The following is a 27,644-nucleotide window of genomic DNA, read 5'->3' as shown; positions in this document are numbered from 1 at the left end:
TGTTTATTATTGTGTGTGTCTGGGGAATGAATTCAATTATCAGTCTTCTGATTACCATTTTATTTCATGCTGATTTATGTATGTATTCATATGCAAAACAAAACTTTGTTAATGACAAAAATTTTGACATTGAAATCATGAGGAATGTCTTCTAGAACTGATTTTTAGTTCATCCACACACACACACACACACAAAGGAAGGTTCATTCAGGACTGACAAAAGAAGGGAGTTCCATTGATGCCATCAAACTTATAAGCAAAGCTTGCAGCTTAACCAATTCCTTTCACCTGAAAAACATTCTGACTGAGAAACCACTGGATTCACATAACATTTCTTTTCAATCTAGAAATTCCAGTCAAAACTATGGAAAGAAAAATACACCATGTTCTGCTGCAAAACCTATTGGTCCTGGACCGGCTACATCTCTGCTTTCTGTTGTAATGTTTTACCCATACAGTCAATGTGTTCATCAGCCGAGTCTCTCGAGTTCGAATCCCTCGGCCGGTTCATCTACCTTCTATAACCGAAAGGCTACAATCCAACAATTCAAATTCATTCAAGAGCGGTATTTGATCTTAGGCTTTTTTTTTTATAAGATAAATGTGGATAAACCATAATTTTATTGAAAGAAAAACGAACAAGGAATGATGTTTGATTTAAGGCATCTTCACTTGCATAATTGCATCATAAATGGATTGGCCATGATAATTCGAAGTATAACATATGTTTTCTCCTTAACCATCAAACTGATTCAGTAAATACTAGCATTAATACAAGAGAAACTGATTCATGCAACAAAAAGTTTTGAGAAACAAAGACGAAAAATAATAGAACAACATGAGATTTTAAAATCTACATTACTCATTGTCTTGAAATTAAAGCTATATTTAATTTTGGAAATTTTGCCGATTTATTCGTGAGCCTTCTATTTCTGAGTAATGAAGATTTCCCAAAAAAAATCCTTCCTTTCTTTGTATGGAACGCAAGAACTGCAAAAACAAGAAGTCAAACACTTCAGAGAAAAAACATTGATGGTATGACATATGATAACTTCAAATTGCTAGTTTTAATGTTTAGAAGATCAACAAGAACACTTAAACTTATAATGATTGAAAAAATAAAGAATAGTGGTTAATGTGCTTTCAGAATTGGACATTGAATGATAAAGATCTAACAATGCAAACAGAAATTCATCGTCTCGACATGAAGAGTTACATTACCAGTTCAATCTCCTCCACTTTTCTTCTTCAACATGGCGATGAATTCGTCTCGTTCTTCTTCTGTCATTCCTTGTGTTGAGCAATCACCTACACCCCATTCTGCACCGCGGATGCAGTATTTATCTTGGATTTCTCTCTTGTTCCTGATTGCATTCCATTAAAAATAGACGAAAAAAAAAGTTAAAATTCAATTCATATATATATATATATTACTTGGAAACAAAGCTAACATATCAAATTAGATATAATTCTGTGACTTATATCACCTTTGTTTGTTCAATTTGGACTTTTCAAGTAGATCCTTAAGCACAGGAGATGATTTGAACCTTTCATCAAACTCAGCATACTTCTTCTGATTTTCCTCTTCAAGACAAAGATTTCATGATTGGTAAATTTAAGAATCAAACTAAGGATTTCAGATAAATCAATAAAAATATCTATGAATCATACCATTAAATTTTGTAAGGAAGTCAAATTGAGGCAGCTGAGGACCAGGAATTGATTCCAAACCAGAGAAACCAGAGAGAAAGCCGGCATTGGCTGCTACATATATTACTCATTAAACTCAGATATGATATGCTAAAAATTTTAGCATTCATTGTAATGTTACAAGTTTCATCAATCATTGTATATCAGTTGGAAAGGAAGTAACAATCTGAGATCAAAGCACAAGAAAAAACAGAGAACATGAATAAAATGTCAAGAGAACAATGATCTAGTTTTGCAATGGATTCTCGCAGAAGAACAGCAAGTTTATATCTTATCAAATAGAAGAACAGTCTGAAATACTGAAAGAATGAAATAGAGAAACATGAATCTGAGCTTACTCAAATGATGAAAAATGCCAGTGAATCTCATACCTCAAGAAAAAACTAACCATCATAATCACTGCAGCAATAGAACCCATGAATTCATGAAAACATTTGTAAATCAAACAGAACACACACCTTGAAATCCAAGAGCACAATGTGAAACTTATAATTCATCAAAAACACTGGAGAGAATGGCTTGCCCACTTATAATTAATCAAAAGAGTCTATTTTGAGAGTTAATTCAAAGTCTACCATTCACCAACAATACCAAAGGGACACAACCATGCATAAGAAGTCAAGTACCTGGGGAGGAGCATAATAAGAGGATGGAAGCAGAAGCAGCGAGTGGGATGGACTTGTGGAGAAGACGAAGGTGAGATGGAGAAGGAAAGATGGGGTTTTTGTGGCAGAGTTGTGAAGTTCTCTTGGTATGAGTGAGCTTGTGTGAGCATAGAGTGGAAATAGTAGTAGAAGAAGAAGAAGAGAAGACCATGTTCATGCTGATTGCATTTGCTGGCTCCTCTCTATCTTCTCTATTTTCCACCACCAAAACACAATCATGGTTTTGGCTTTTATCATCAGCCATTCTCTATAAATAGGGATCCTTTTATTTATTTTAATTTTATTTATTTATTATTTTTATTATTTTTTACAAAATCGTCTGGATAAAGTTAGGGCGTGCATAGAAATAAAAGTGAACATTCAATTTTGTACCTTTATCGGAAGATACGGGACTTACCCGGAACCGTTACCACCACTTTACTATAAGAAATATTTAAATTTGGAACAATTTTAAATTAGTGCTGTCATGCCATTGAGATATGTGTTGTTTGATCATATATATTATTTTGATAAATCATTGCTTGAAAAAAAATGAAAGAAAATATGAATTTGGACACTAATAAAGTCATATATATATATATATATATTAAGAAAATGGCAATGTACTGTTTCTCTGTGTGTGTATGTATACACATTTTTTTTTTAAAAAAAAAAAGTCATATATTTGCAAATTTGTGGCTTTTACCGACAAAATATCTCTCTCCTGCTACTGCTACAATAAATGGACGTTAAAATTTTAAACGGGATATTTGTGTAATTATGAGGTTTCACCTGAGAATATATACCTCTAGCAAAATGCTGGATTATATATAACCATGAAAAGTTAAGTTATATATCTATCTATACACCCAAAACATCCTTTATATATATATACAGTGGGGTACTCTGTGACCAACAACCAACTAATTAATTTTGAAAAAGATATGTATATATATATATATATATATATATATATACATACTCTCTTTTCTTATCATCTCAGCAGCAAAATCAAATCTAAAAGATAATAAAAAGAGGAGAAGGTAAAACAGCATTTAGAAGAGAGAGGATAATAAAAGCTATATATAAAACACACTTGCACACGAATATTTTTATATTTTGTAAGATCACACACATATTTTTACAAAAGAATATGAAATAAAATAAAATAAAATAAAAATAGAGACCAAGCTCTGGCAAAGAAACAATCAAAAGAAGAAAAGAGAGAATGATGCACAACTTGGTAAAAAAGAGTGAGACAAGCCAAAGGAGTGACCTGAGATTCTGAGAACACAAATAAAAAAGATAGAGAAATTGCATTAGCAAATGCAAATGCAAATGCATGCATCTATCATCATATGAATATCTGTGTTCCCAGATTCCACTCCTTTGGATTTAACTCTCTATTTCAATCTCTCTTCTGGTCCTCCTCCTCCTCCTCCTCATGATGCTCTGTCATAACTTATATATATACACACACATGGTTTCTTTGTTACCACATCTTGTTGTCATTGTGTTGACATGCTGGCTTGACCAGGTGGTGGGTAGGAGGTACTTGAAAATTAGATTTTTAGAGAATAAAAACCGGGTTACCAGCTTATTGTTTTATTGGCTGGTTACCTGAGAGATTTTAACCTATTTTTTTATAATATAAATACTAAAAATTCTCTGTCAAAATATACATGACACATTACTTGTCCAATTAACAATTCTATCTCGTATGCTGATAGAAATATGTAACATCATATCATAAAAAATATACTAAAATCTCTCATGTGATTATCCAGTGAAATAAAATTAAAATTAAATAACCATTTTTGATTCAAATTGGAGTCGTGACATAGTTTGGTGCCCTATCAAAATATTTACCCACATCCTAACAAGTGAAATTTAAAAAGTCACAGAGTAATTGTATATAGCCTGCTTAATTACATCAACATTGCTAACACAACCAATAGAAAGAACCAAAATAATAACTGAAGAATAAATTCAAGTGAAGAGAATTTATTGAGACACCATGCATATATTGTGATCCAATTGTTTTTTGCTTGAAAAGCTGTAAAAAATATCAAATATAACCATACAAAATGCACCAAAGTAGTAGATCAAGTAAAAGGAAAAAAAAGAGAACCACACATCCTTTTTCTCCCTTTAATTTAAAATAAATCACTTGGTACGTCAAGCAACAACAGTGATTTGCTGCCCATCAGGTTAATATATAATTTTGATCATAGTTTAAAGTACATAATAACTAAGCATTTACATCAACTTTGAGCTTTGAATCATTGCTTCTTTTCATACTCTAAACAATTTGATGTACCTGCGAAACGAATCAAATGTCAAAAACCTTCATTGATTTCTGGCCGTGCCGTATGTTGATCTATGTAAATAATTTCAAGCATGATAAAGTAACCTACGAGTTTGTTCAGCAGGCAAGCCCTTGCAAGTGAAAGGTTTTGTATGTTGGACATTGCTAGACGCTATCAACAAGATCAATGACATCCGGGTTCGACTGCTTCATCTGCGAAGCTTCTTCACCTCTTGGGATTTAATGAACTCTGCAATTTTCGCTTTAAGCTCAACATCAGGGATTAACATGTCTTGCGTGAGGTGTGATCGGTTAAATGGATCGGTCTGCAATATAAAAATATACACATTATTTTCAAGAATGTTCAGCTATAAACGAAACAGGTTGTTTTAGAAAAGAGAGTGGCTGGAGACACATACACTGTCACTGAGAAGGTGTCTTTGTATTACTGCTCGATCTATTGATATCCTTGATGAAGGCAGAATAACAGGGTCCTTCATCAGAGTGTACTGCAAGAGCAGACAACATATCAGTATAATTACGATTAAAAACCATTTGTTAGCTAGAGAATGTGATAAATCTTTTGAGTCTTGGAAATATTTCAAATGGCATATTTCATATATTGAAATAAACAGGAAAAGAAGATTAACCTGAATTGGGTCGAGAAATTCATCTGGAATATCTCCGAGAACTGCCTCAGCATCCCTCGCTTCAGTGGCAGCATTTTTAGCTTTACTACCAAGCTGAACAAAATCCTGAATTATCCTTGCATTTTCACCAATTTTCCACAGAATATCTGCTGCAGCAGAAAACAACTGAAGAAAGGATGGTATTATCGGGCTTTGTGATTTATTAAGTATATTAATTTTATATTTTTTGAGTAGAACAGGCAAAATTCATTCTCTGTCAAATAAATTACCTGTTCATTGTAAGACCTCCCATCCTTAGAAATAGCAGCAGGGAAGATGCCTTCTCTGTCACCCCTTGCTATATGGACGTAGATCTCAACAATCTAAATAAATACGTTGACAAAATTACTTTATCGAACAATAGAACAAAATATGATATTCCACCCAATGCTGAAATGGTAAAAATAAAGATAGAAACAATTCAATATCAGCATTTAGAAGAACTTGGAAACACTAACTTGCTTTAATAATTGCTTTGGTCTAAACTCGTATTTTTCAGGATCTTTCACGGTAAGAGATCTCCGTTGAGGGCCAACAAGTTGGAGGAGAAAATAATTTAGCATGCTTGCAACCCTCTCCACCTGAACGAAGATTATAAAAAAAAAAAAAAGGAAGTTTCAGACAGAGTTACCAAACATAAAGACAAAGGAGAATACAACTACTTAAATTACTATGAAAACTCCTGCAGTAAGCTTATTATTGAAAGTTTTGGGGATTACAATAGCAAGGTCAAAGGCCATGCAAAACAAATATTGCAATCCTAAATTCGAAAAAGAGCATATTTGATGTTAAAAAATACTTCACTTGGAAGAAAAGAACTGCTCCATTAAAATACTAAAGCTTCAATGAAGGAAAATATCTAAAATATTTGAGGCAGAAATAATGCAGCAGACGGAATGACATGAAAAGGTGAGAGTGCATGACCATCTCTGGAAGAAGGAAAGGAGCGGGTATTTGTTCAGACGTGAAAGCAAGCATCCCAACATCTTCATTTGCCAGCTTCATGTCGAATCGGACAATCTATATACACGATAAGGAGAAGTGTAAGAGGATTTCCGTCTTATATAATCGGCTTTGTAAAGCTCATTGTAACTCATTTTCACAAGTAAGAAATATATATAAATCAAAAGAACTTTAGCATGCCGCAAACAATCAAAGAGGCAAGTTGTGCATAAATAAGGATTATCAAACTCACATTCTCTCGAGAGTGGAAAAGACGCATTCTCTCCTCCCTCTCCTGAGGCGATCTCCGTTCCCATTCAACAGAATTAGATATTTCTGCCTCTAATTCTTTCAGCTCAAGAATTTTATTCAGACTCTCATCAAGGAGATAGATGCTATCATTTATAAGGAAGTTCAAGAAATTCAAATACACTCCCTTCTCCTCCTCCCTGGCAATCTACGGCAACCAAAGGTAACTAGATGTAAGAGTGTTACACCACAAAATTTCACATTAATAACCACCAAGTCCAAAGAACAGTCACTGTGACCTCACCTTCATCCATGTGTTACGATGGCTAGGGACATTCCACAAATACTCTAAAAGTTCAGCAATATTATGACGGATGGTGAATTTGTCAAAGAACTGCACAATAATGATAAGCCATGATTACCATCTTTAAGAGAGGGAAATCAGTTTCAGCAAGGTGTATAAGTATTCCTTAAGCAAGATGATACATGAGTAACTGACCTGCGTATGAGAGCCGGTAAATTCAATGTCCACATACAACTTGAGAAGGTTGCGAACCAGATAGTCCAACGATAGTTGATGTCCCTCAAAAAGTGAGGCCGTAGCAGATATGCCACTGAACATAATCTCAATTAAGTTTATAATCATTTATGCAAGAATTAAAACAGTCAGCAAGTAAACTACCTTCTTTGTGGCATCCAGCAATTCAACACTTCAACCATCTTTGCTCTTAGATAAGGGTTCTTGACATATGATGGACTCGCCATGAACATAATAATAAAATTCAAAAAGTCATCCTGTGGAAGTAGAAAGAGAGTCAAACACACAAAAATCAATCAGTTCCTTAAGAGAAATTATATCAAACAGATAAGATTTTCAGCAGAGAAAACACACCAGATCAAAAGCATCCAAAGCTCTTGGAATTCGAGAAGTGAAAATTAGTAGGTCCATGGCATCATCAACAAAATGCTCTGGCATGCATGCAAATTCCATCGGACAGTTGGATGGCAGAGGCATTTTAAACCCACCAACAAGACCAACCAACCATTTAACAACTAGCCTGTAGAAAGATAGTGCACGTTGCAGCAGCGCTCCATCCTTCAAGTTCCCACATAAACAAACAATTAAATACTACATGTATTTGTAAGACAGAAATAATAATTGCTGGAAAAAATAGGCAAATACACATGAAATGAAACATCAAGCATAAGAAATTTAATGGAAAGCAATTGATTCATTTTTATGCAGGGAACTCATTCCGACAGAGGAATCATATGAGATTTAAGCTCAGTGGTTGACCAAAAAATTAAGAGGAAACTTCCATATACTTTCATCACTAGAAGCATTAGACATTTATCTAGTCGTCAGAAGATAAAACATTTTGATCAGATAAAACTTTTTATTTGAAGCAGTCCTGCTTATGTGCATCATCGATAACACAACTAATGCAGCAAGATGATATCAACCAATGAATCAGATGTAGTAGTGCACTGAGCTAAAACAGGGAGTGTCTGCAAATGTAATTGAATATGGCTGATGTGCTGAACATGCAGATAGTTTTTTCTTATTTTCCTCTCGCAATGATTGGGTACTGCAACTAATACACATAGTACCATGTCTATATCTAACAATCCATTCCACTTGTCATACCTCTACCAGTCTTATTTTATTAATTGCAAATTTCTCCTTGAATCAAGCCAAAACAATGATCCAATGTTCAACAGTATTTTTGAAATAAATACAAATGAATCTTCTATCTCCTTTTGTCCTTAATATAATTGATAGAAAATGAGTCAAAATTACTTAATAGACATCGATGCAAATGTATAAGAAGAAAGCTATTTAAAGTAAGTTATAGAAGAAATGAACACATTAGCTATATCTACATCTAGAACATCAGGATAAATTATTCAGTGATAAGAAAAGAATTTATCTACACGTGAGGTGCTCAATTAAAGAGATTAAAATGCAAACTGAACATCATTAAATCAATCTATAACAAAATGATACATGGTTATTAAACAAAGAAAAATAAGTGCTGACTATAAATGATAGCAATCTCAACTAGACATACCCTAAGAACTTGAGCTTCATAGCAGAGTTTCTCCTGTGAATACATTTCAATCTCCTTCTCCAGACGTTTAATATCTTCTTCAAGCTGTGGTGAACCTCCTTGATCACGCATCGCTTTAAAAGTGGCAAGATCTTCTTCACATCTTGCCAGGTCCTAAGTTGGCATATGAAGTTAAAAGTTATTGACAACTTTGATTAAAGAAGACAATAAAACAACATGATAGATATCTTAATTTTTTTGAATTCCTCTGTGCTTTGGTTATGGCATTATTTATATAAGAGACGAGCAACTTTTCAAAATAAGAACATCATTCTAAGATAGAAGTTTGTGGCTGATAAAGTTTCAGTTGGTCCAATATTCTCCAACAGCACCAAATAATGGCAGCCAGCATAACTAAAAATCTTTCAGATAACAAAGAACAAGCATTACTTGAAGTTAGTGTTGAACCTTGAAAAGGTTGAAATAAACTAATGAACAGTCAAGATTTATACAACAAATTGATAAGAAAGGAAAAAAATTAAAAGAACTGATATAACAGAGGTTTAACATACCTGAGCAAGATGCTTGAAATCTGATAACGCTTTCATCAATCCCAAGTTAAGCACCCGAGCAGTCATGAAGAAACATTCACAGATAAATGAATATTTATCACCACCACCAGAACTTGACGCTTCTGGTGAATTTAGCACAGAGTTTTCTCTATCACTTCTTCCTTCTACCCAGGCTGCAACCTCTTCAGATGATGCATTCATAGATGTCAACTGTCTAAAAAAAATAACTATCAATAGTTAGATGTCTACTGTTTCAAATGTAAAAAGCAAACAAAAAAAAAAAGTAAGTTTCCCAATTAAAAATAAAAGATAGACTCTCACTTGAAATCTAAACGTTTGTTGTGGAACACATATTTCGGATCAATTTTGTTTACTTTTGATGCATTACCATCTAGAAAGGGCTCACATAGTCTTAGCATTACCGCACTGAGATTTACAAACATTCCGGTGCTTGCACAAGAAAATGGATCAATCTGTAGAAAATCAAATTACAAGGTAAAGTTTAATGTATCAGAGTGGGTATGAAGTACCATGAAACAAAGGAAATATGTTCAAGCACGTGTATAATGTTAATATCAACATTTGTTTTACTATATCATAAGAAGGTATCTCAAAGTTTACCTGCATACGGGATCTCCCTGAATTTTTCATGATCACCTCAGCAAGATACTCAAGGACTTTCTCTCGAGTGTCTACACTCTTTAGTAGAGCAAGAAGTACTTCTCCTAGGCCATCATATAAGTTATTCATGACAGTCTTGATTGTCGTGAAAGAAGATAATAGATCAGCAGGCCGGCGAGTGGATGATTCAGAGAAGCACTGCTGGCTGTTGCATACAGTGTGTCCAATGATTCAATGAAGCAATTAAAAATATTCTACAAGCTCCCACGATTATGCATATCAAACAACTAGAAGATAAAATACCTAGACAATTTAACTATTATGACAAGAAACTGAAAACACAATTCAAACAAATCCTCTTCAAAAGAAGACACAAACAATGAAACCCAAAAGTCTACCCATCATAGCAAGCCACAATGGCCTTTAACAACGACTACTACTTATTTGCTTTGATCAACAAATTCCTACTCACTCAAACAACTCTAATAGAGAGAAAAGACTCATTGTATACCAATGATAAGATGGATTTTAGATGAAGAAGCAATCAATGACATAAAAGTAACAAAAATCTAAAACTCAATGAGAAAACAGAAAAGCATCAAACTTTTGATATTCTAAGTGTTAGTAAAAGCTTATGCAACTTGGGAGAGGGACACAAGATAATATATACTCGAAAATAATTGAATACAGAGGCAATATAGGATTACTATAACTGATACTAAGAACTCAAAAGCATAAACAGTCAGAAGGCATACTAACCCGACATCCGGAGTGCTCCTAAAATCTTTATAATCCGGCAAAGCACTGACATGAAAGAATGCTCCAAGAATACTGGTAATCTCTATCGTCCTCCCTGGACCGATCAACAGATAACTGAGCTTTGGAATCCATCTTGGATGGTTTACTAACCCTTTGGCGCAAATGGGGTACCCAATCAGCATCAACAGTACTCTGAGTGGCCGCTGGAAGTCCCCCAATGCAGAAATCCTCTCTACCGAGCTTCTCAATCTATCATACAAGTCCGCAAAAACTGGATCCAAGCTTTCGTAATCTCCATTCCTAAAGAACTCCTCCAAAAACCCGGGCGGTGCCGTCACACCACTGCCACTGCTACCCCCAAAGGCATCCATCGGGGAAGCGACCTCAGCAAGGAGGAAGGAGAAGATTTCAGCAGACGGCGGAGCAGATGAGTGGTTCGGAGAGGGGAAGGTATCTGGATTCGCGGCCACGATCCGAGCATACGAAATCAACAACTTTTTAGCATCTCTGATAGCGGAATCGATCTGCGCCTTAACGGAGGGGTCCTTCATGGAAGCGATCTTCCTAGACTCATCAGCAGCCCGGCGAAAAGAAGCAACAAGATAGGTAAACGGGGGAAGAGGCGGCTGTGGGGTAGAAAGGCGATCGATGAGAACACGCTCCATGGAATCACGGAGGAGGAGAAGGGGGCGGTCCTCGCTGAGAAGCTCGGCGGCCGTCTGCTCCAAGTATACGATAGCAGGGTCGGCCGGAGAAGGATCGGCGAGAGAGATGAGAAAGATTTTCCTAAGAATGATGTCTTCGATCTCCGCCGGGGAGCGCTGGGGCTTGGGCGTCGCCATTGATGGAAGCGATCGAGCAAGAGAGCTCGAGAAGACGCGAACGATCGAAGGACTTCGAAAGGACTTGGGAATCGAGGATGAGAAGCTGGCGATTTAAAGATTAGTGCAGTTGCCTCGTGATCAGGTTCGTTGATGATCTCGTTTATATTTTCCCAAAGGTTCGAGCTCGGCTCGGACTCGTGCAAGCTATGTTTTTTATGTTCAAGTTTGTCTTACCGAAAAGCTCAAGTAGTTCGAGTTCGGTTCGTAAAGCTCAAAATTAGTTATATACTCAAATTAAGCTGGAGAAGCTTGAGCTCATTTAAGCTCAATTAACCTGTTATTTTCAAATAATGTAAATAAATATAATATATTTCATAATAAAATTTTAAATTCAACCCATCTTTATTATATTTATAATAAAATTCCAAACCTCATATATAAATAATTTGGGGTTTTTGTAATATTAGAATTTAAAAATTAGAATAGTGTGTTTTATATACTTATATGTTTGGATTGAGGCCGGCGAGGAAAAATAAAGTAAAACGAGGGTTTTATAGGATCAGAGTTGGGCATTCTTTTGTTTGGATAGATATTTTAAATTTCACAAAGGGAAAGGAAGAGTTAACTTTGGACCTCTGAAACCCCACTTTTTCTGGCTCCCCCGGATTTAGGGCCGAGGGAGGGAGAACTTCCTAAAAATTTTATTTTATTTTTAAAAGACTTTAACACCCTTCATTTTTTAAATTAATTACATAATGTCACTTCATAAGTTTCTTCTTTTACATTTTTTTTTTCAATCTAATTTTATTTTAATCAAGCATTCATATGACATTTATCATATATCCTTATTTTTATGTATTTTTTTTATTTGCTTATTTGTTTATTTATGTTGTGTTTTTTATTTGTCAATTCGTTTTTAGAAAAACTTATCTCAATAAAATTCTTTGAAATCCAAATTTTATTCAAAGTACAAATGAAATTAAAACTTTTTTTGAGTGAAAAAAATAATAATTATCTAATTAATATAATTATTATGCTATGAATTAAAATATTAAAATATATTTACTAATAATATGATAAAGTGATCTTGTGATGATCCAATAGAGCTGTAAGAGAAATTGATTTTTAAATAATATATGATATAAATTGTGGAACTTGAGAAGAGGCAAAATTAAAGTACAAAATTTAAAATCAAAATAATAATGATAATTATAATAATTTTAATATTTATTAAAAAAACTATGTTTAAAGTGTGAATTTATTTGAGATATTTATATGCATGCGTTTAAATAAAAATAAGTAATTGGTAAATCATATTATTATATGTTTTTTCCTTTCCTTTCTCTTCGTTAACCAAACAAGATTCCCTCCATAAAATTTATCTATCCAAACAAGGGTTGAACCCGTCCTTTCCTTTTCCTTACTTTCCCTCTCCTTCTCTCCCTTTACTTTCCCTTCGACTTTTGAATCCAAACACTATGTTAGGTATTTTTATAATTTAAATATAACTAATTTCTTAATATTTTATATATAGAAGCTCATTTAGGCTGGAGAGGCTCACGAGTTGAATATTTTTTAGGCTTGAGGCAGGCTTACCAAATTAAACGAGTAGCTTGAGCTCAACTCCTCGCTGCGGAAAAAGTCAAATCAATCGAGTCACTGCATCGAGCCGATCTTTAGTAGCTCATGCCAGCATGACTCATTTTATGACGCTTGTTTGGACTGTACTATTAAAGTGTTTTTAGTTTTAGTAGAAGTCGCTTCCGAAAGTATTTTTCCCGAGTAAGTTAAGCATTTTTCGTATTTTCCGCTTCGGATTAGACTTTTACGTAGTGAAGAGTGACCAAACATGCTTAGTCGCTAAACTTATTTTTACGACGCTTTTTCGTAAGTTCAATATAAATAGATACTGAACCCGGGAAGCTTGCGAGCTTTTATAAAAACACTTCCGGGCTTTTCTCAAAACCAATCCAAATGCAGGGCTATACCCCTAATCTCCTATAAAACAACTTTGATGGAGAGAGAGTGCTCTTTACACAAATCTTTCCAGTATTGCTAATTTAGAAGTTCTAACTCGAGACCCCTTAAATTTAAATACGGGGTGAGTATTTCTGGGTTATGTCTCAAGATCTTATTTTTATTAATTGATCTTAATTTTAAATAATTTGAAAAATAGAAAAACAAATATTTGACCAAATAAAAAATAATGAAAACGAAATTTAAAATTCAAAAACATTTTTCAATGTGGCAACATACAAAATGTCCAAATCGCATCAATTATTTGTTCTTTATAACTATAAGCCCCTTGAAAAATTTTAAAATTACAGACAGGTCCTGAAGACCATGGGTTTTTAAGTACAACAGAAATTTTGAATCTTTCAAAGGAGTAAGCTGTAAAAGGACGATTAAGTTTTGTCAGTTATTTGGAATCTGATCCAGATTTCCATCTAGTGCTCAGAAAGAGAAGATATTCTCCGCTAAATCCACCGTTCGATCCAAATCAAACGGTCCACAATATTGTAAGTTCAATCAGACTATTTTGGGCTCTAAGTAAAATTTCTAAAGTTTAGGTACGAAATCGCAATTAAAACTTTTAGTAGCCGGCATTATATATAATGCCTTGAAAGATCTATTGGTTTTCAGGGGACTAGAGAGAGAGCGAGAAAGAGAGAGAGAGAGAGAGGCTGTGGGCCTCGGCGGCTCTCTTTGATCTCACCTTTTGCTGCTATTCTTCCAAGAATCTGGTAAGATTATCTTCTGATCTGGTTTTATTTGATGTGTTCTTTGTTTATAGAGAGAAAAGGGAGGATTTTTAATGAAAAATCGGTTTTTTTTGGGGTGATTCTTGATGATTTTATATCTGTAGTTTTGAAGATTTGTTTTTGTGATTAGTTGAGTTTGTGGACATGTCTTTTCTCTTGGGAATGATTTTCTGGTGTTTTTGGTAGAAAGATGATGTTTTTATGTTGGCGATTGGAGGTTTGTGGTTTTTTTTTTTTGGGAAGAATTTATTGGATTATAGATTAATGTTGGATTTGAGGAGTTATTTTGTTTGATCTTTTTGAATTTTTCATACTTGATTCATGGCTTTAGGTATGTATGTCATATTGCAGTTTTTTTAGTGCAATTTCTATGTCAGATCTGTTAATGTTCTTATGTTTTGGAGCAATTCAGTGATTATTTGTTAGGGAGTGATGACCATTTTTTTGGACCTTATAATTTTTGGTGTTTGTTCTCAGCTGAGTGTTATTTTTCCCCATTAGTGGATAAATTTGTTTTTTTTTCTATGATTTTCCTAGCTCTCTGTTTCTAGTATTAACTTGCTCATGTGACACACTCTAGTGCAGCTGGAATGTGATACCATTTGTGTTACTAGTTAGTACGGTCTTAACATTCTGATATAATACTTTAGGATTTTAGTTTTGGAAGGACATTATGATAGGATACTGAAATTTGTGTGGCATTAGAAATTTAGAAGGATGGTGTGAAATTGGAAAATTGGTAAAAAGAACTATTTCTTATCTTAATTTGTCAGATAAGCATTAGATTAAGTGATTCACCTAGTGATCTATACTATAGCTTTTAGATTAAGTGATTCACTCAGTGATCTATAGCTTTTGCAAATGTCTTTGTTCTGCAGATTCCAATTCTAAGCTTGTGGATGGAGCATAGTGATTACATTTCTGCTGAGTTTCTGCTATGGTGATAGACTCTGATGATTTCAGTTGAGTTTTACTTGTGGTCTGCGTGGCATTGATAGCATATTCCTTTTTTCCGTAAACTATGAACTCTGTATGGAGCTTCGCTTCAAATGCCATTGCCGGAAGTATTGGACCCAAGAAACAATCCGGAAAACCAGGTCCATCCAATCCTGATTGCTCTGATGATGAGGTCTCTTCATGCACTAGCAGGGAAGAGGGTTTAGAATGTCCTATATGCTGGGAATCATTCAACATTGTGGAGAACGTGCCTTATGTCTTGTGGTGCGGCCACACGCTCTGCAAGAATTGTGTTCTTGGACTTCAATGGGCCATTGTCAAGTTCCCGAGCCTTCCAATCCAGCTTCCTCTCTTCATTTCCTGCCCATGGTGTCACTTATTGTCATTCCGGCTTGTTTACAAGGGCAACCTCAAGTTTCCCCGGAAGAACTTCTTCCTTCTCTGGATGGTTGAGAGTATGACCAGTGACCGAGGGCGGTCTCATTCTTTATTTTGCACTGACCACCAGCCAGTCTGGCCTTCAAACAATGGACCTTCAAACAATGGATTGGCCCCACGAAGCAGCAGTCTTCTTCACCATAATCTTCGAAGGTCCCCATATGTGCATCAAGACCATCCTCATCCAAGCACCGACCAAGCCAACCTCATGCCAAACTACTTAAATGTTGAGAGGATTCCTTCTTCTCTTCGTAAATCCTTGGCCTTCTTTGTGAATCTAACAGCTAAGTTTCCGCTCATCATCATTTTCCTCCTCATCATATTGTACGCAATCCCCGCCAGTGCCACCATTTTAGCTCTTTACGTCCTCGTCACCATTCTCTTCGCTTTGCCTTCTTTCTTGATATTATACTTTGCGTACCCCAGTTTGGACTGGCTCATTAGAGAAATCATCACCTAAGAATGAGTAAACGGTCCAATTTGTCGTGAAACTTTCTGTTTGGTGATTGAAAAGTAAAAAAGGTTCGTCGAATTCCACAAGGTCTTGTTACCATCTTTGTATATTGTATCAGTGTGGTGTTTAATGCTATGGATTTCAGAAATTCCACAACTCTAATGTCATCAAGTGTGTGATCAAATATCTTTTTCTGCTAGTTTTACTTCAATTGCTCTTCCATGTAAAATTCTCTTCATTGACTGGATCCAGAAATACGAAAAATTCTCGATGTTTTGCAGGTAATTGAACTTGTTAATATCATTTCTGAGATCTAACTTGCAAGGTGAATTTCTTTGTCAGCTTTTCATAAAGAACAAGCATGACCACTTGCATTGTTTCAGTTTGAAGTTAAGGACATCAACTTGCATCATCTGATGACACTTCCAAACATCAAGTGGACAACATCTCTCTGTAACTCTCAGTCAGCAGAATCAATTGCTGCAGATGGATGTGTTTTTCATGATGCTTATCTACAACTTATGGTGCAATGAACTTGCAATTCATGGACTAAAATGAAAAAAAATGGGAAATTTTCATCTGCACCCTCCATAAAAATCATATTTTCCTTTATATATATTTTTAATTTATTTTTTTTACTTTATATCTTTAATCCTTCTGAAAATATGATTTTTTTTTTTTGGAAATATGGACTTTACCCTTTAAAGAAAGATGGGTTTAAAGTTTTGCTTTTAATAAAAATTAAAGTGAATATTAATTTTAGAGATGTGTTGAAGATATATGAAAGAGGAATCTTTTGAACTGACGAAAATGCCCTCAAGATAACGACAAAACTGGTCGGTAGCGTGTATTGAGTAGGGTGGTATTTTCCATTATTTTAGCTTCTGTCAGGGTTTTTTTAGAAAATTGTGCTTTCTCTGTCGCCATGCGAGCCCTAATATCTTCTTCTTGTTTCCTTCTCTCTGAGAGAGAGAGAGAGAGAGAGAGAGAGAGTGAATGGTGATTGTATTCGAAGAGAAAGTGGGATTTTTTTTGGGCTTCTGGTGAGGATTCTAACTTGAAAGTTTATTTTTTGAGAAAAAATCTCTTGTGTGTTTTTTTTTTTGGGGGAAAAATGTTTATTTTGGGACTTTTTTTTGCGGTTTTTTGTTTGTCAATCAATCTATTCGGGCTTTGATTTGAGTTTTGTGGATGGGTTGGGGTGGGAGAAACTGGGATGTCGATCTTGCATGCATTGTGTGAATCCGCGGGGTGAGTTGGGTGGAATTAGAAATGTGTTTATTTTGGAGTTTAAATTGGAAATTTTTAGTGTTGGTGTTATGGGATTGGATTTCAATTGATAAACAAAGGGGATGGGTGGTCGGGGGAGGGGTTTGGTTTGATTGGGGAGGTCTTAGGATAGATCTTTTGTGTGGGAATGGATATCTACTTTGTGTTCGTGGGATGATAGGTGGATTTGTTTTGATTTTGTTGCTCCATGAAAATGTTGTGAAAAAGTTATTTTCTTGTTCTTGTTTGAATGCAAAAATAAATAAATGAATGAATGAAGGTTAATTTTTCTTTCATTTTCCTTGCATAATTTTCCTATCCTTTTCCTTTTAATGTTCTAGTGGTTTCCATCAATGGATACACAACTTAAATGTTGGTGTTTGTCGAAAAATTTGACCTTTTTCTACAACTGCAATGCAACAAATATATTGGGGAATCCAGTAGAAATGAATTGACTTTTTATTTTGGTTTTGCAATTGTGAAGTACCAATCTTCTATTATGTTTGTGTTTTCTTGCAGAGTGAAAATGCATCATAGATAAGTATTTTTAACATATAGCCGTATAGGGCTTTAATTTCATAACATAGGACATAGGAGAGGGTTGCGTGGTTCTGTAGTTTATTCATTATACTGGGAAGTTCTGGAGTTTTTGAAAAGGCAGGACTTTGGAAGATGGAGCCTTCGTAAAATATGGATTATTCATTGTGTTAATGAATGAAAATTCCCCTGAAGTTGTGTTACCCGGAAGCAACAAGGATATTTTATTTATATTGATATTTGGCAATATCCTTTGCTTGTTCCTTTTTAATATTGTGCTTTAGCTTTCTTTGAACCTTTATCTTCTTTCAATAGCCTCGTAAAGGAAGGCAAAGCTGCATTTTATATGACTCTCTGTAATTATCTATGTTTTGTTTTCTCATTGCTCCTCTGATTCATTAATGTGAGACACAAATGGTAATGAATGAAGATTTTAGTTTATCTGACTTTCATATTTTTTAAGTTGTTACTGTTGGAATAGTGTTTTATTTGTTTTTGGTTCTTTTTTCCAAGGTTTTATAGAATGCTTAAGTGAATGCCTTTTGTTCTCACTAATGTCATCTATGTCTGTCTTATCTTGGCATACCAAAGAAATTAGCCAAGTGATGATGTGATCTGCTATTATAACAGGTTTTGGCCAACTAGGAAGTGATTTCACAGCTAAAATGATGCTGGTTGCGAAGCATTATCGTTGCACTCACTCATCCTCTTGCTTGTGCACTAAAGGCCATTTGAGCGAGGATGTTATTTTTCTTGTGTTTCAACACCTAAACTGGAACCCGAGAATGATTGCGACTCTATCCTGTGTATGTAAATGGTTTGATGAGATTGCTAAGCGGGTCCTGTGGAAAGAATTCTGCCGAACGCGAGCACCGAAGATGATGCAGGATCTACAGTCTTGTGGAAGTCACAGTGTTGATGGAAACTGGAAAGCACTTGGGAAGCTTCTTATTTTTTGTTCAGGCTGTAGCAAGAATGGTCTGTTTAACAGCATCAACATTGAAGGCCACTTCGTTCAAAAGACAAGGTTTTCCAGGACTTCAGGCAAAAGTTTTCTTATGCCACAATGCAAAAACGATGTATTATATGTGTCAGACCCTTGTGAGCATCTTGATCAGGGAGACGAGGATAGTGGTTCATACTTTCGTGGTGATGTGGGATTCTTTCGTGGTGTATTCAAGTCCTTTTCAGTTTCAAGAGTTAAGCATATGCTTATTGAAAGGAAGGCGGAATTTCATCCAACAGAAATGTGCCCATATTGCAAAGCAAAGATGTGGAACATGCTGCAAGCAAAGATGATACCAAAGAGTGCATGCGCCAGGTTAGGAGCTTACAATGATTGCACAGAGTACTATGTATGCCTCAACGGGCATTTGCTCGGGATATGCTCTCTCTTACCGCTCACTGATTCTGAGGAGCCATCTGATGTGGAGTGAAGTCAGCTATGCTTCTCAGGTGCACTTTCAAACACATTCTTTTTTATTTTATATATCCGACGGGCACTGGATAGTATTTTAATGAAGTTTCATGAAATCTATGCCGTCAGGTGTATATTCAAATTTTATGTTTGAAAGTCATAAATTGTGAATGTTATTTTAGATTTGGCTGTCAATTGATAAACCCTTTTGTGAGTTTGGGTCAAAATTTCGGGCAATCAAACTTGAACTGAAAGCCGGGTTGATAGCTCAAAATTGATAATGGGTTGTGCCGTGTCATATTATATTGTATTGTATTGTATTTCATTATTGTAATGTTATCAAATATAAATTATTATACAATTTTAACTTCTATACCTTATAACTTCATGATAAGGAATGCAAATTTTATTTATAGTATTATATGATTTATATTATTTGTTACATAAAACAAAATTCAAGTTTTAAATGAGCATTTATTTTTGAACTAAAATGAACTGCACTGGAGCTCTTGAAATTAAAATTGACTCGATTATGATTTCAACCTGAACCAAGCTGGGCTTAAGCTTTCTAATTAAAATTGAACAGAGCTTGAGCTAAGACATTAGAGCTAATCTCGAGTTTGAGCTGAGCTCAAGCAAAAATATTTGAGCTAATTTTGAGTATGAACTAAGCTCAACCTTGAATTAATTAATTTTGAGACAAGTGTATGTCCAGTGATAGACAAGGGAAACATCTCATTTGATATATATATATATATATAGTTGTTTACCATAGAAATTTTCTAATCTGAACTTCAAAGCAAAAGAAAACCATGTAAATGTCTATGAGTAACCTATGTAGCTAATAATTTTTAGAATTAGAGTGGCATGCTTCTTGAATTTCTTGCATTCTGTCTCTTTTGGTTTTGCAGGAGTAGGTTGCAAGTTTGTGTTACATTGACATTTTGGAGACCTTTTAGCCGTCTTTCTTGATTTATTGCACTAACTATTTTTTGTACAGGTTTTCAAGTTTGGTCGAAATTTTTAACTCTTTGTGGTATTCATTTTCGATCTTATTGGTTTACTGCTCGGGAATCTTTCACATTTGAATGGTGACCTCCCCTCACTTTCTCATCCAATAGTTTCTATGACGGGATATACGGGTGTCTTCTATTCGCACGCGAATGCAAAACCGGTTGGTCAGTCTCTCAGTCTTTTAATCTTTTTGATACTCAACACCGAAGAATTAGAACACCACTTGTGAGGATCCTTTGTGACTGTAATGGCTATTTGTACTGTTCTCTAGCCAGTAATGTATACAATATGCTCAACTCATGTACTGTGATAACATTTGCTGCTCTCTTGAGATTGTCAGTTTCATTATGTCTTTGCAAGTTTTCAGTGTGACTTGTAAAATGTAGCTCTCTTGGATTTAATGATTTGAGTATGAAAGAAAGAGATGTTGTTTCATGTATATCAAGTATTTTTACTGCAATGGTCTTCTTGTCTGCAATTGCTGCATATTATTTGAGCTATTGCATTCTTTGAAATGTTTCGGCATGGTTGTCGCGTTCTGTTAAGCACATGTCGACTCGGCTTTCTTGTTCTCGGGACTTACTGTGTTTTGTAGCTTTTTATCAGACATATATTGTTTTCCTATCATATCGAATTTTTCTTCGTTTTTAGTTTTGTTTTGAAAGACATCTTCATTGAATTCTCAATTGCAATTCAGTTTTCTGATTTTTCAAATAACCTGCAAATTGTCAAAGTGCATCATTCAGTATAATAAAATTTTTTCATTTATATTTGATTTCTAATGTTACTTTTCAATCAATTACTCATAAAAACCATCAAATTTGATTGATTGGATTAATCATACTTGAAATAATTTTTGTATATAAAAAAAAAACTAATTCAGTCATTAATCCAAAAAATCTAATCATTAAAATGCTTCCACATTGATTTTATTAAACATAATTTCAGGGAGAGAAAATAATACATTAAATTTGAATTATTTTCACCAATCTCGAGGCATATCAAACTAGATACTGATCTCGAGGCAGAGAGAACTATATATAAGTTCATCGCTTTCCAACGGTCCAAAGCTTCAAATCCCTCCTCAAACCCTGATGCCGTTGATGGAGATCACTGAGGAGCAGCGCCGGCGAGCGGAGGCGAACCGGATGGCGGCGATCGAGAGGCGGCGGCGAGCTGAGGAGGCGGGCTTGGTCAACCACGACGCCTGGAGGCTCTTCAAGTGTCGCAAGATCCCCAGTCCCACCCACTCGTCGGCGGTACCCTCTGCCGCATTCCGAGTAGTCCTTGAGATCTGCTCACCAGATGAGTTCTCCGCGACACCCGAGCCCCTCCAGGGTTTGCCCTTCCCCGGTGATGCCTGGTGTTTCGGAATTATTGAGGAGTCGCTCTATAAGGTGCAGATTGGCAGTACTTCAAATAAAGTATCCATTTTTTGTGTCGTATTGAGGGTCTCTTTTGCTTCTTGTTACTGGATTTCTTGTAGGTTCTGTAAACCCTTTTTCTAATCTTGGCATGATTTTTTTGTTCCTTTTTTGTTCAGAGTGCTCTTTGTTTTTCTTTTGATATTATGGTTCTTTGTAGTTTTATCTTGCTTTTTGGCACTTCCAAGATTCCATTTGGGTGCTATGATACCATAATTTTATTCAAAATTTGTGTTTGTTTCCATTTCTTTTATTAGGTGGTTCTCCCTTAACTTCTTGGTGTTTCTTGATGCATATTGTATACGGTTATACTGTTTGTCATGAATCGCACTTTTTTCCTTTGTATTCTTTTATTAATCTTTTTTTTTTCTCCTCATCACCACTGTATGATTTCTTGGTCCTTATTGAGTTACTTGACAACACACGCCCCTCATTTTATTTGTATCTATTACTTATTTGTCATGGCTCTTGATCCATTTTCCTTCAGCAAAAGGGTTTCTTGTCATTTTGCTAACGTGTTTCTTGCATCTGTTTGAATTGCTTCTCTTGGATACCAGGTTGTACCATTCAGGTGCATCGAGAGCCAGGGTCGTCAAAGAGGTGTTTATATGCTTAAGGACTATGAATTAGTTGCAGGTTGCCTTAAGAAAATTCCAGGAGTTCAGTTGCAGGGTGTTCCTTTTCGTACGCGGAGTGTTGTTGAGAAATTTTCATGTTGTATTCGTGATCATTGGGAACCTTGTGTGGATGGCCATTACTCTGATGATAAAGTTGATGAATTGTTGAAAGCACTACCAAATTCCTTAAGGGATGCACTCTTGCCATATCAGTTAGATGGTGTAAAGTTTGGTCTTCAAAGAGGTGGGCGTTGCCTCATTGCAGATGAAATGGGCCTGGGAAAGACTATTCAGGCAATGCCTTTTGCTCTTCCATTTTTTGTATTTTGTTTCCTTGTAGATGTAAATTTTCATTTTGTGGTTCCCGTGCACGCTCTGAACTTGTTCTTTTGAGAAGAATTTGTATCTTGTTGTTTCCTTTGGTTAAGCAGCATTTAGTACTATTCCCCTTTCAGTAAAATCCTGCCATAAAACCCGGTTAACATGAATTTTAATAGTTTAGGGTTGGTGCTAGCTTTAGAATTCAACCGGGGTTATGCTTTGATTTGATTCATTAAGTTGATGCAATTTAGGAATTACGAGTATTATCGATTGAAGAGCATCAAAATTGTTACTTTTCACAAGTTTTTGCTGATAGCCTACTAGAAAATATACTTCTTGATAGTTGTAGTGAATATTAGCTCTGGGAAAAAGGAAGTTCCTACTTGATGAATGACTAGACTATACTTTAGCTGCATATTCTTAATTCTTTGCTATTTGTTTTTAATATTGTCTCACATAAAATTTGTTGGTTATCATGGTTTGTCATTCCTTTTGATTTATAATATGGGAAGTTTACTTGAAATTTGCTTACTTTAGTATGCTCTATTTTTTATTTTTTATTTATATCCAGGCAATCGCAATTGCATGCTGCTTTATGGAGGCTGGTCCTTTGCTTGTTGTCTGTCCAGCAGTTCTGCGGTATTCATGGGCTGAGGAATTAGAGCACTGGCTTCCCTTTCTTCTACCTAAGGATATCCATCTTGGTATCATCCAACTTTATCCTTGTAATATATATTTAAAACATGGATTGAGGCACAGGGTATGCCATTTGTGACATTAGTATTATTTAGCGACATCCCTAAATTGTGATTATACTTTGCTGCTGAGTTTGTCTCTTAATTTTGATTGGGGATAAACCTCAGAACTTTTATCTTGTTAATTGATTGGATTTGAATTTATACTGAGAATAAGGAATTTATGCTAGATGAATGTGAACAATTAATTTTTTATTGACCTTTTATCTTTCCTAGCAATTTATTTATTTATTTCTTGGTTCATCTTCTCTAAAATAAGTTTAAATTGATATAAATATACTGTTTATCTCTTGGGTTTCCACCTGTGTATATTGATGGTTGATTTTGGATTTTCAGTATTTGGCCATCAAAATAATCTTGATCGGTTGGAGAGAGATCCAAAAGTGGTAGTTATTTCATACAATATGTTAAACCGTCTCCAGCAAAGTATGCTAGAAAAAAGATGGGAAGTTATGATCATTGATGAATCACACAACATACGATGTACAAAGAAAACATCAGAATCAGGAGAGGTATCTTGGCTGCAAAAAGCTTTGAATTTCCCAATTTTATCCCATTCTTGTATTTCTATAATTTTTAAGTTTCTTAAGTTTCTTAAGTTATGTACTCTTACGACGATGTGTTCTTGCATTATGCTTCCTAATGGTGTTCTTGCATTCGTGTAACCTAGACGAAAGCGATACTTGATTTGGCACCAAAGGTCAACCACATCATTCTCCTATCAGGGACACCATCTTTGACAAGGTTATTTATGCATTGATTTGGTGTTTCTTGCTTCCCTTTCCATTTTTCTGACTTGATTCCTTTTCTAGTGTCATTTGCTATTGGTATAGAATGTATTGTATGCTCACTTTTAGAACACTTTTTTCTTGCAATTTCTATATGTGATATTCATTTTTAGTTTTAATATTTCTTTTGATTTCTCCTAGGTGACCATAGGCCTTACGACATATATCATCAAGTAAATATTTTATGGTAAGTTCTCTGTTTAACCATCTATTCTATCTTTTTCTGTCTTTATTATTATGTGAAAATCTTTTTTTTTTTTCTCTTTTGAAGATAAAATTTTTATGTTCTTGTGCAACTATTACATTTGCCCTGTTTACCTCCCTCAGGCCGCGTTTATTGGGGGATGACAAATATGAATATGCTAAAAATTATTGTTCCATGAAACTTGTTCATGGTTGCCAGGGGAAAATTTTCAAGGTAATTTGCACTTCAAACTCACATATTGGTTAATATTTTGATGTTTATTGTTAGCACACGTTCTTTTTTTCACCCTTATCATAATAGAGAACTTAGCTTGTTATATGTGCTACTTATTAGTCTAAGTGGGGTTTAAAGTGGGGTTTAATGTCAACCAATACACATGTTTTTAGCATAGACATGCATTTTTCTACTTATTATCTTTTATGCTTTTGGTTCTTGGATTAATGTTCATGAAATGTGTTAAAAGCTAACATCTAAGCTTCTTGCAGGATTTCTCAAAGGGCATTCGCTTTGAGGAGTTAAATGTATTACTTCGGCAAACCCTGATGGTACCTTTCTGCTCTTGATTTGATTTTGTGTTTGCTTGTTTATAATGCAGAGTTGTGACATGTATCTGATTCTCCATGCAACTTTGAGTTGTTTCATTCCTTTATAAATAAATATGTTTGTGGACTTGCTATATGCTTTCTGTAATAATAACAAAACCTAAATTAAGTTCTAGATGAATTTGGTCATTGCTCTTGGCTATATTTGCATGCTCTTATTCTTGTTAGGGTTTTGATATCTATGGCTTTTCTACTACAGGAAACATAGTTGGGCCATTAAGGCACGGCACTTTCACATGTTGATCAACATAGGATTAGATATTCTGCTTTTCATTTCTTGCAGAATGAGTTTGTGATACGTGCTCAAATGAACTTATTGACCTGATAAAAGCGTACATACAATAATCTACATTGCTATTGTCATTTTTGGATAGACATGTAGTAACTGATGTGATTCTTGTTTTGACTCTGAAGCTGTGTTGCTTGGAGGATAAAACCTTCAAGCTTTAGTGGTATTCAATAACTTATGAGTTGAGAAATCATAATAGCTTGGATTGTGGTGATGTGTTGTAGTTTGTGTTGACACATGTTTATTGATTGAGGATTCTTGCTTCAACATAGGGAACTATGTGCAACAAGTTTACCTCCTAATGCGATAATGCACACAATGAACTCCTTGAAAAACTTGATCCATACATTTATTATACATAAAATTTCTCATTGATATTTGTAATAGTACACACATGTGGTAGTTGATCATTCTATCATTGGTGATATCTATATAACTTCTTACAAACATCATTTCAAGCTATGTGTGTTCCATACATATATTATACATAAAATTTCTCATTGATATATGTAATAGATTAATAGTACTCGCATGTGGTAGTTGATCATTCTATCATTGGTGATATCTATATAACTTCTTACAAACATCATTTCAAGCTATGTGTGTTCCATCTATTTTTCATTTATTGAAGTGTTTGTATTTTCCTTCTAATGTATCCTTTAGAATATCTGAAGACAAACTTTCCATCCTTTGACACAAAAATTACAACAGAAGAAAATAGAGCATGCGATAAAATGTTTGGAATACCTATTATGAGATTGTTGGATATCTTTCATGATATGGCTTCTTCTTCGTATTATGGTTTCTTACTGTACTCAACCTGTTTCATGCCATAGATAAGGCGGCTTAAAGAACATGTATTGGCCCAGTTGCCTCCCAAGCGCCGTCAAATTATTAGATTGATGCTGAAGGCAGCAGATATTCTTTTTGCAACAAAAACAAGCAAGGTGCAAGAAGCTATTGTGGGCAGAGAAAATCAGAATGAATCAATCACAGATCAATGCTGTCACAAAAGTGATGATGGTGGAGATGCAAAAGTGGTCAATTTAAACACATGCCATGGTTATTTCTTCACTTAAGCTTGAAAACCAACTTTTTACTGTTACCAGTGAGGTTATCTGCTTCACTGATCGTCAGGATTTTTTGCAGCATATCTATTGTGTATTTTTTGTTGTTACCTAAAATTCACTGCCATTTATAAGAAGGCTTTAATGGACATTTTGAGCTCCTTTATGTGGTGCATAATTTACTTATACTACTATCTGTGGATTTTACCTTTTTTTTTGGGTTTTGTTCTTCTTTTATAGCCTCAAATTCTTTTTTATCTTAGATGTCATGTCTATAGTTGTTACCTTGTGTGCTCCCATTTAATTATTTATATGATTATTCCAGGTAACAGAACTTTAAAAAGTCTATCTGATAAGGAGATTGGCTTGGCAAAGCTATCAGGATTCCGAGAGTGGTTTTCTAACCATTTTATACTAAGAGAACCAGAGGATGCAAGCACTTTAGAAGTTGGACTCAATTCCCAGAAAATGATCATTTTTGGTCATCATTTAAAGGTCCTTGATGAAGTACAGGTGAATCATATGGCATAGGATTTCTTGTTGTTAACATTGATTTCTTTAGCACCATGTGAGCATTGTATGATGCAATGATTCTCCCTTGTTGCCTCAATGGCATTACTTTTATTCCAATTGAGTGGCTTTAAGAATTTTACTGGTAGTAATTTTTAACAGAACTACTATACAATCAGCAAAGTGTAAAGGAAGAAGAAAAAGAAGTGTAGTTTCCTAGGCAACAATATGAGTTCTGATGTCATAAAGCAATTTAGTGTTAAGTGTTTATTGAACTAAATTTTTGAAAGGAATATTAGCAATGGTTAAAGCTGCAAAATCATTCTAAAACTTAAAGCTTTTTGGTATTTTTTCTAAAGCAAGAATTGCTATCCATCTAATTGCATGGTTATCTGGTTTTAACAATAACTTTTCGGTTATGTTTTATCATGAGACTGTGGTCCATGTCCTGTTTCACACCATTTTTTTTAAAGGAACTTTCCATTATCTATTTCACAGCATAGAATTTCATGTTGAACCCTTTTAGGAATTTATATGTGAGAAGGAGATCAAATTTGTTCGAATTGATGGGAGCACAGTTGCTAGAGATAGGCAAATGGCAGTTGAAGCTTTTCGTTCATCATCAGAGGTTTGCTTCTGCTCCTCTGTTCATCAGCTTGATGATAAAATTAACTGGAAAACCTTGAGGTTGTCATTGTGAAACTTGTTGCATTAGAACCTATTGTTTATTGATTATATTTCAGGTCAAAATTGCAATTATTGGAATAACTGCTGGGGGTGTTGGGTTGGATTTCTCTTCTGCCCAAAATGTTGTTTTCTTGGAGCTGCCTAAATCTGCATCAGAAAATG

General features: G+C 34.9%; 5 protein-coding genes across 7 annotated transcripts in view; 3 read left to right on the top strand and 2 right to left on the bottom strand.

Annotated features, from left to right (window-relative positions):
• Nucleotides 1-706: 706 nt before the first annotated feature.
• LOC120250589 lies at nt 707-2,619 on the bottom strand. Its single transcript, XM_039259415.1, has 5 exons — nt 2,337-2,619; nt 1,672-1,764; nt 1,488-1,584; nt 1,222-1,364; nt 707-990 (listed from the first exon to the last, which is right to left on the bottom strand). The coding sequence occupies exons 1-4, from the start codon at nt 2,617-2,619 to the stop codon at nt 1,226-1,228; spliced, it is 612 nt and encodes a 203-aa protein (XP_039115349.1). The 3' UTR covers nt 707-990; nt 1,222-1,225.
• Nucleotides 2,620-4,455: 1,836 nt separating this feature from the next.
• Nucleotides 4,456-11,488, bottom strand: LOC120250128 (probable ubiquitin conjugation factor E4). The gene is made up of 17 exons (XM_039258909.1): nt 10,546-11,488; nt 9,787-9,991; nt 9,487-9,638; nt 9,166-9,379; nt 8,615-8,767; nt 7,435-7,638; nt 7,225-7,337; nt 7,042-7,156; nt 6,847-6,936; nt 6,547-6,750; nt 6,276-6,371; nt 5,810-5,932; nt 5,582-5,674; nt 5,313-5,477; nt 5,082-5,171; nt 4,772-4,988; nt 4,456-4,674 (listed from the first exon to the last, which is right to left on the bottom strand). Exons 1-16 carry the CDS (start codon nt 11,385-11,387, stop codon nt 4,872-4,874), a joined length of 2,976 nt encoding a protein of 991 aa, XP_039114843.1. The 5' UTR covers nt 11,388-11,488; the 3' UTR covers nt 4,456-4,674; nt 4,772-4,871.
• A 2,520-nt stretch (nt 11,489-14,008) lies between these two features.
• On the top strand, nt 14,009-16,191 carry LOC120250709. Its single transcript, XM_039259549.1, has 2 exons — nt 14,009-14,113; nt 15,010-16,191. The coding sequence occupies exon 2, from the start codon at nt 15,153-15,155 to the stop codon at nt 15,984-15,986; it is 834 nt and encodes a 277-aa protein (XP_039115483.1). The 5' UTR covers nt 14,009-14,113; nt 15,010-15,152; the 3' UTR covers nt 15,987-16,191.
• A 716-nt stretch (nt 16,192-16,907) lies between these two features.
• LOC120250237 (EID1-like F-box protein 2) lies at nt 16,908-20,656 on the top strand. Of its 3 annotated transcripts, none has more exons than XM_039259031.1 (3): nt 16,908-17,023; nt 18,417-19,241; nt 20,325-20,656. In XM_039259031.1, the coding sequence occupies exon 2, from the start codon at nt 18,452-18,454 to the stop codon at nt 19,220-19,222; it is 771 nt and encodes a 256-aa protein (XP_039114965.1). In that variant the 5' UTR covers nt 16,908-17,023; nt 18,417-18,451; the 3' UTR covers nt 19,223-19,241; nt 20,325-20,656. The 3 variants fall into 3 exon arrangements, with proteins under 3 accessions (XP_039114965.1, XP_039114963.1, XP_039114964.1); XM_039259029.1 differs by having other exon boundaries at nt 20,204-20,656; XM_039259030.1 differs by having other exon boundaries at nt 20,115-20,656.
• A 650-nt stretch (nt 20,657-21,306) lies between these two features.
• The window catches only part of LOC120283655 (DNA annealing helicase and endonuclease ZRANB3), a 12,604-nt gene continuing 6,266 nt past the window's right edge, over nt 21,307-27,644 (top strand). Inside the window, exons 1-11 of the mRNA XM_039290365.1 lie at nt 21,307-21,614; nt 22,199-22,552; nt 23,151-23,283; nt 23,671-23,846; nt 24,005-24,078; nt 24,274-24,309; nt 24,450-24,540; nt 24,813-24,872; nt 26,055-26,280; nt 26,611-26,798; nt 27,322-27,423. Of these exons, the coding sequence (XP_039146299.1) occupies nt 21,312-21,614; nt 22,199-22,552; nt 23,151-23,283; nt 23,671-23,846; nt 24,005-24,078; nt 24,274-24,309; nt 24,450-24,540; nt 24,813-24,872; nt 26,055-26,280; nt 26,611-26,798; nt 27,322-27,423 (1,743 nt within the window). The 5' untranslated portion in view covers nt 21,307-21,311. The remainder of the gene's footprint in view (nt 21,615-22,198; nt 22,553-23,150; nt 23,284-23,670; nt 23,847-24,004; nt 24,079-24,273; nt 24,310-24,449; nt 24,541-24,812; nt 24,873-26,054; nt 26,281-26,610; nt 26,799-27,321; nt 27,424-27,644) is intronic.

The sequence above is a fragment of the Dioscorea cayenensis genome, chromosome 19, assembly GCF_009730915.1.
Source record: "Dioscorea cayenensis subsp. rotundata cultivar TDr96_F1 chromosome 19, TDr96_F1_v2_PseudoChromosome.rev07_lg8_w22 25.fasta, whole genome shotgun sequence".
NCBI classification, from domain to species: domain Eukaryota; kingdom Viridiplantae; phylum Streptophyta; class Magnoliopsida; order Dioscoreales; family Dioscoreaceae; genus Dioscorea; species Dioscorea cayenensis.
The sequence above is the reverse complement of the archived record's forward strand: the minus strand, read 5'-3'. Positions and strand labels throughout refer to the sequence as shown.

Coding starts and splice junctions, on each gene's coding strand:
- LOC120250709 (XM_039259549.1), top strand. CDS start 15,153: ATGAACTCTGTATGGAGCTTCGCTTCAAATGCCATTGCCGGAAGTATT.
- LOC120250128 (XM_039258909.1), bottom strand. CDS start 11,387: ATGGCGACGCCCAAGCCCCAGCGCTCCCCGGCGGAGATCGAAGACATC. Junction 5,172..5,312: donor AATTTCTCGACCCAATTCAG/GTTAATCTTCTT, acceptor CTGCTCTTGCAG/TACACTCTGATGAAGGACCC. Junction 4,989..5,081: donor GACACCTTCTCAGTGACAGT/GTATGTGTCTCC, acceptor TTTATATTGCAG/ACCGATCCATTTAACCGATC.
- LOC120250237 (XM_039259031.1), top strand. CDS start 18,452: ATGATGCTGGTTGCGAAGCATTATCGTTGCACTCACTCATCCTCTTGC.
- LOC120250589 (XM_039259415.1), bottom strand. CDS start 2,619: ATGGCTGATGATAAAAGCCAAAACCATGATTGTGTTTTGGTGGTGGAA. Junction 1,765..2,336: donor CTTATTATGCTCCTCCCCAG/GTACTTGACTTC, acceptor TAATATATGTAG/CAGCCAATGCCGGCTTTCTC. Junction 1,365..1,487: donor TCCAAATTGAACAAACAAAG/GTGATATAAGTC, acceptor GAATGCAATCAG/GAACAAGAGAGAAATCCAAG.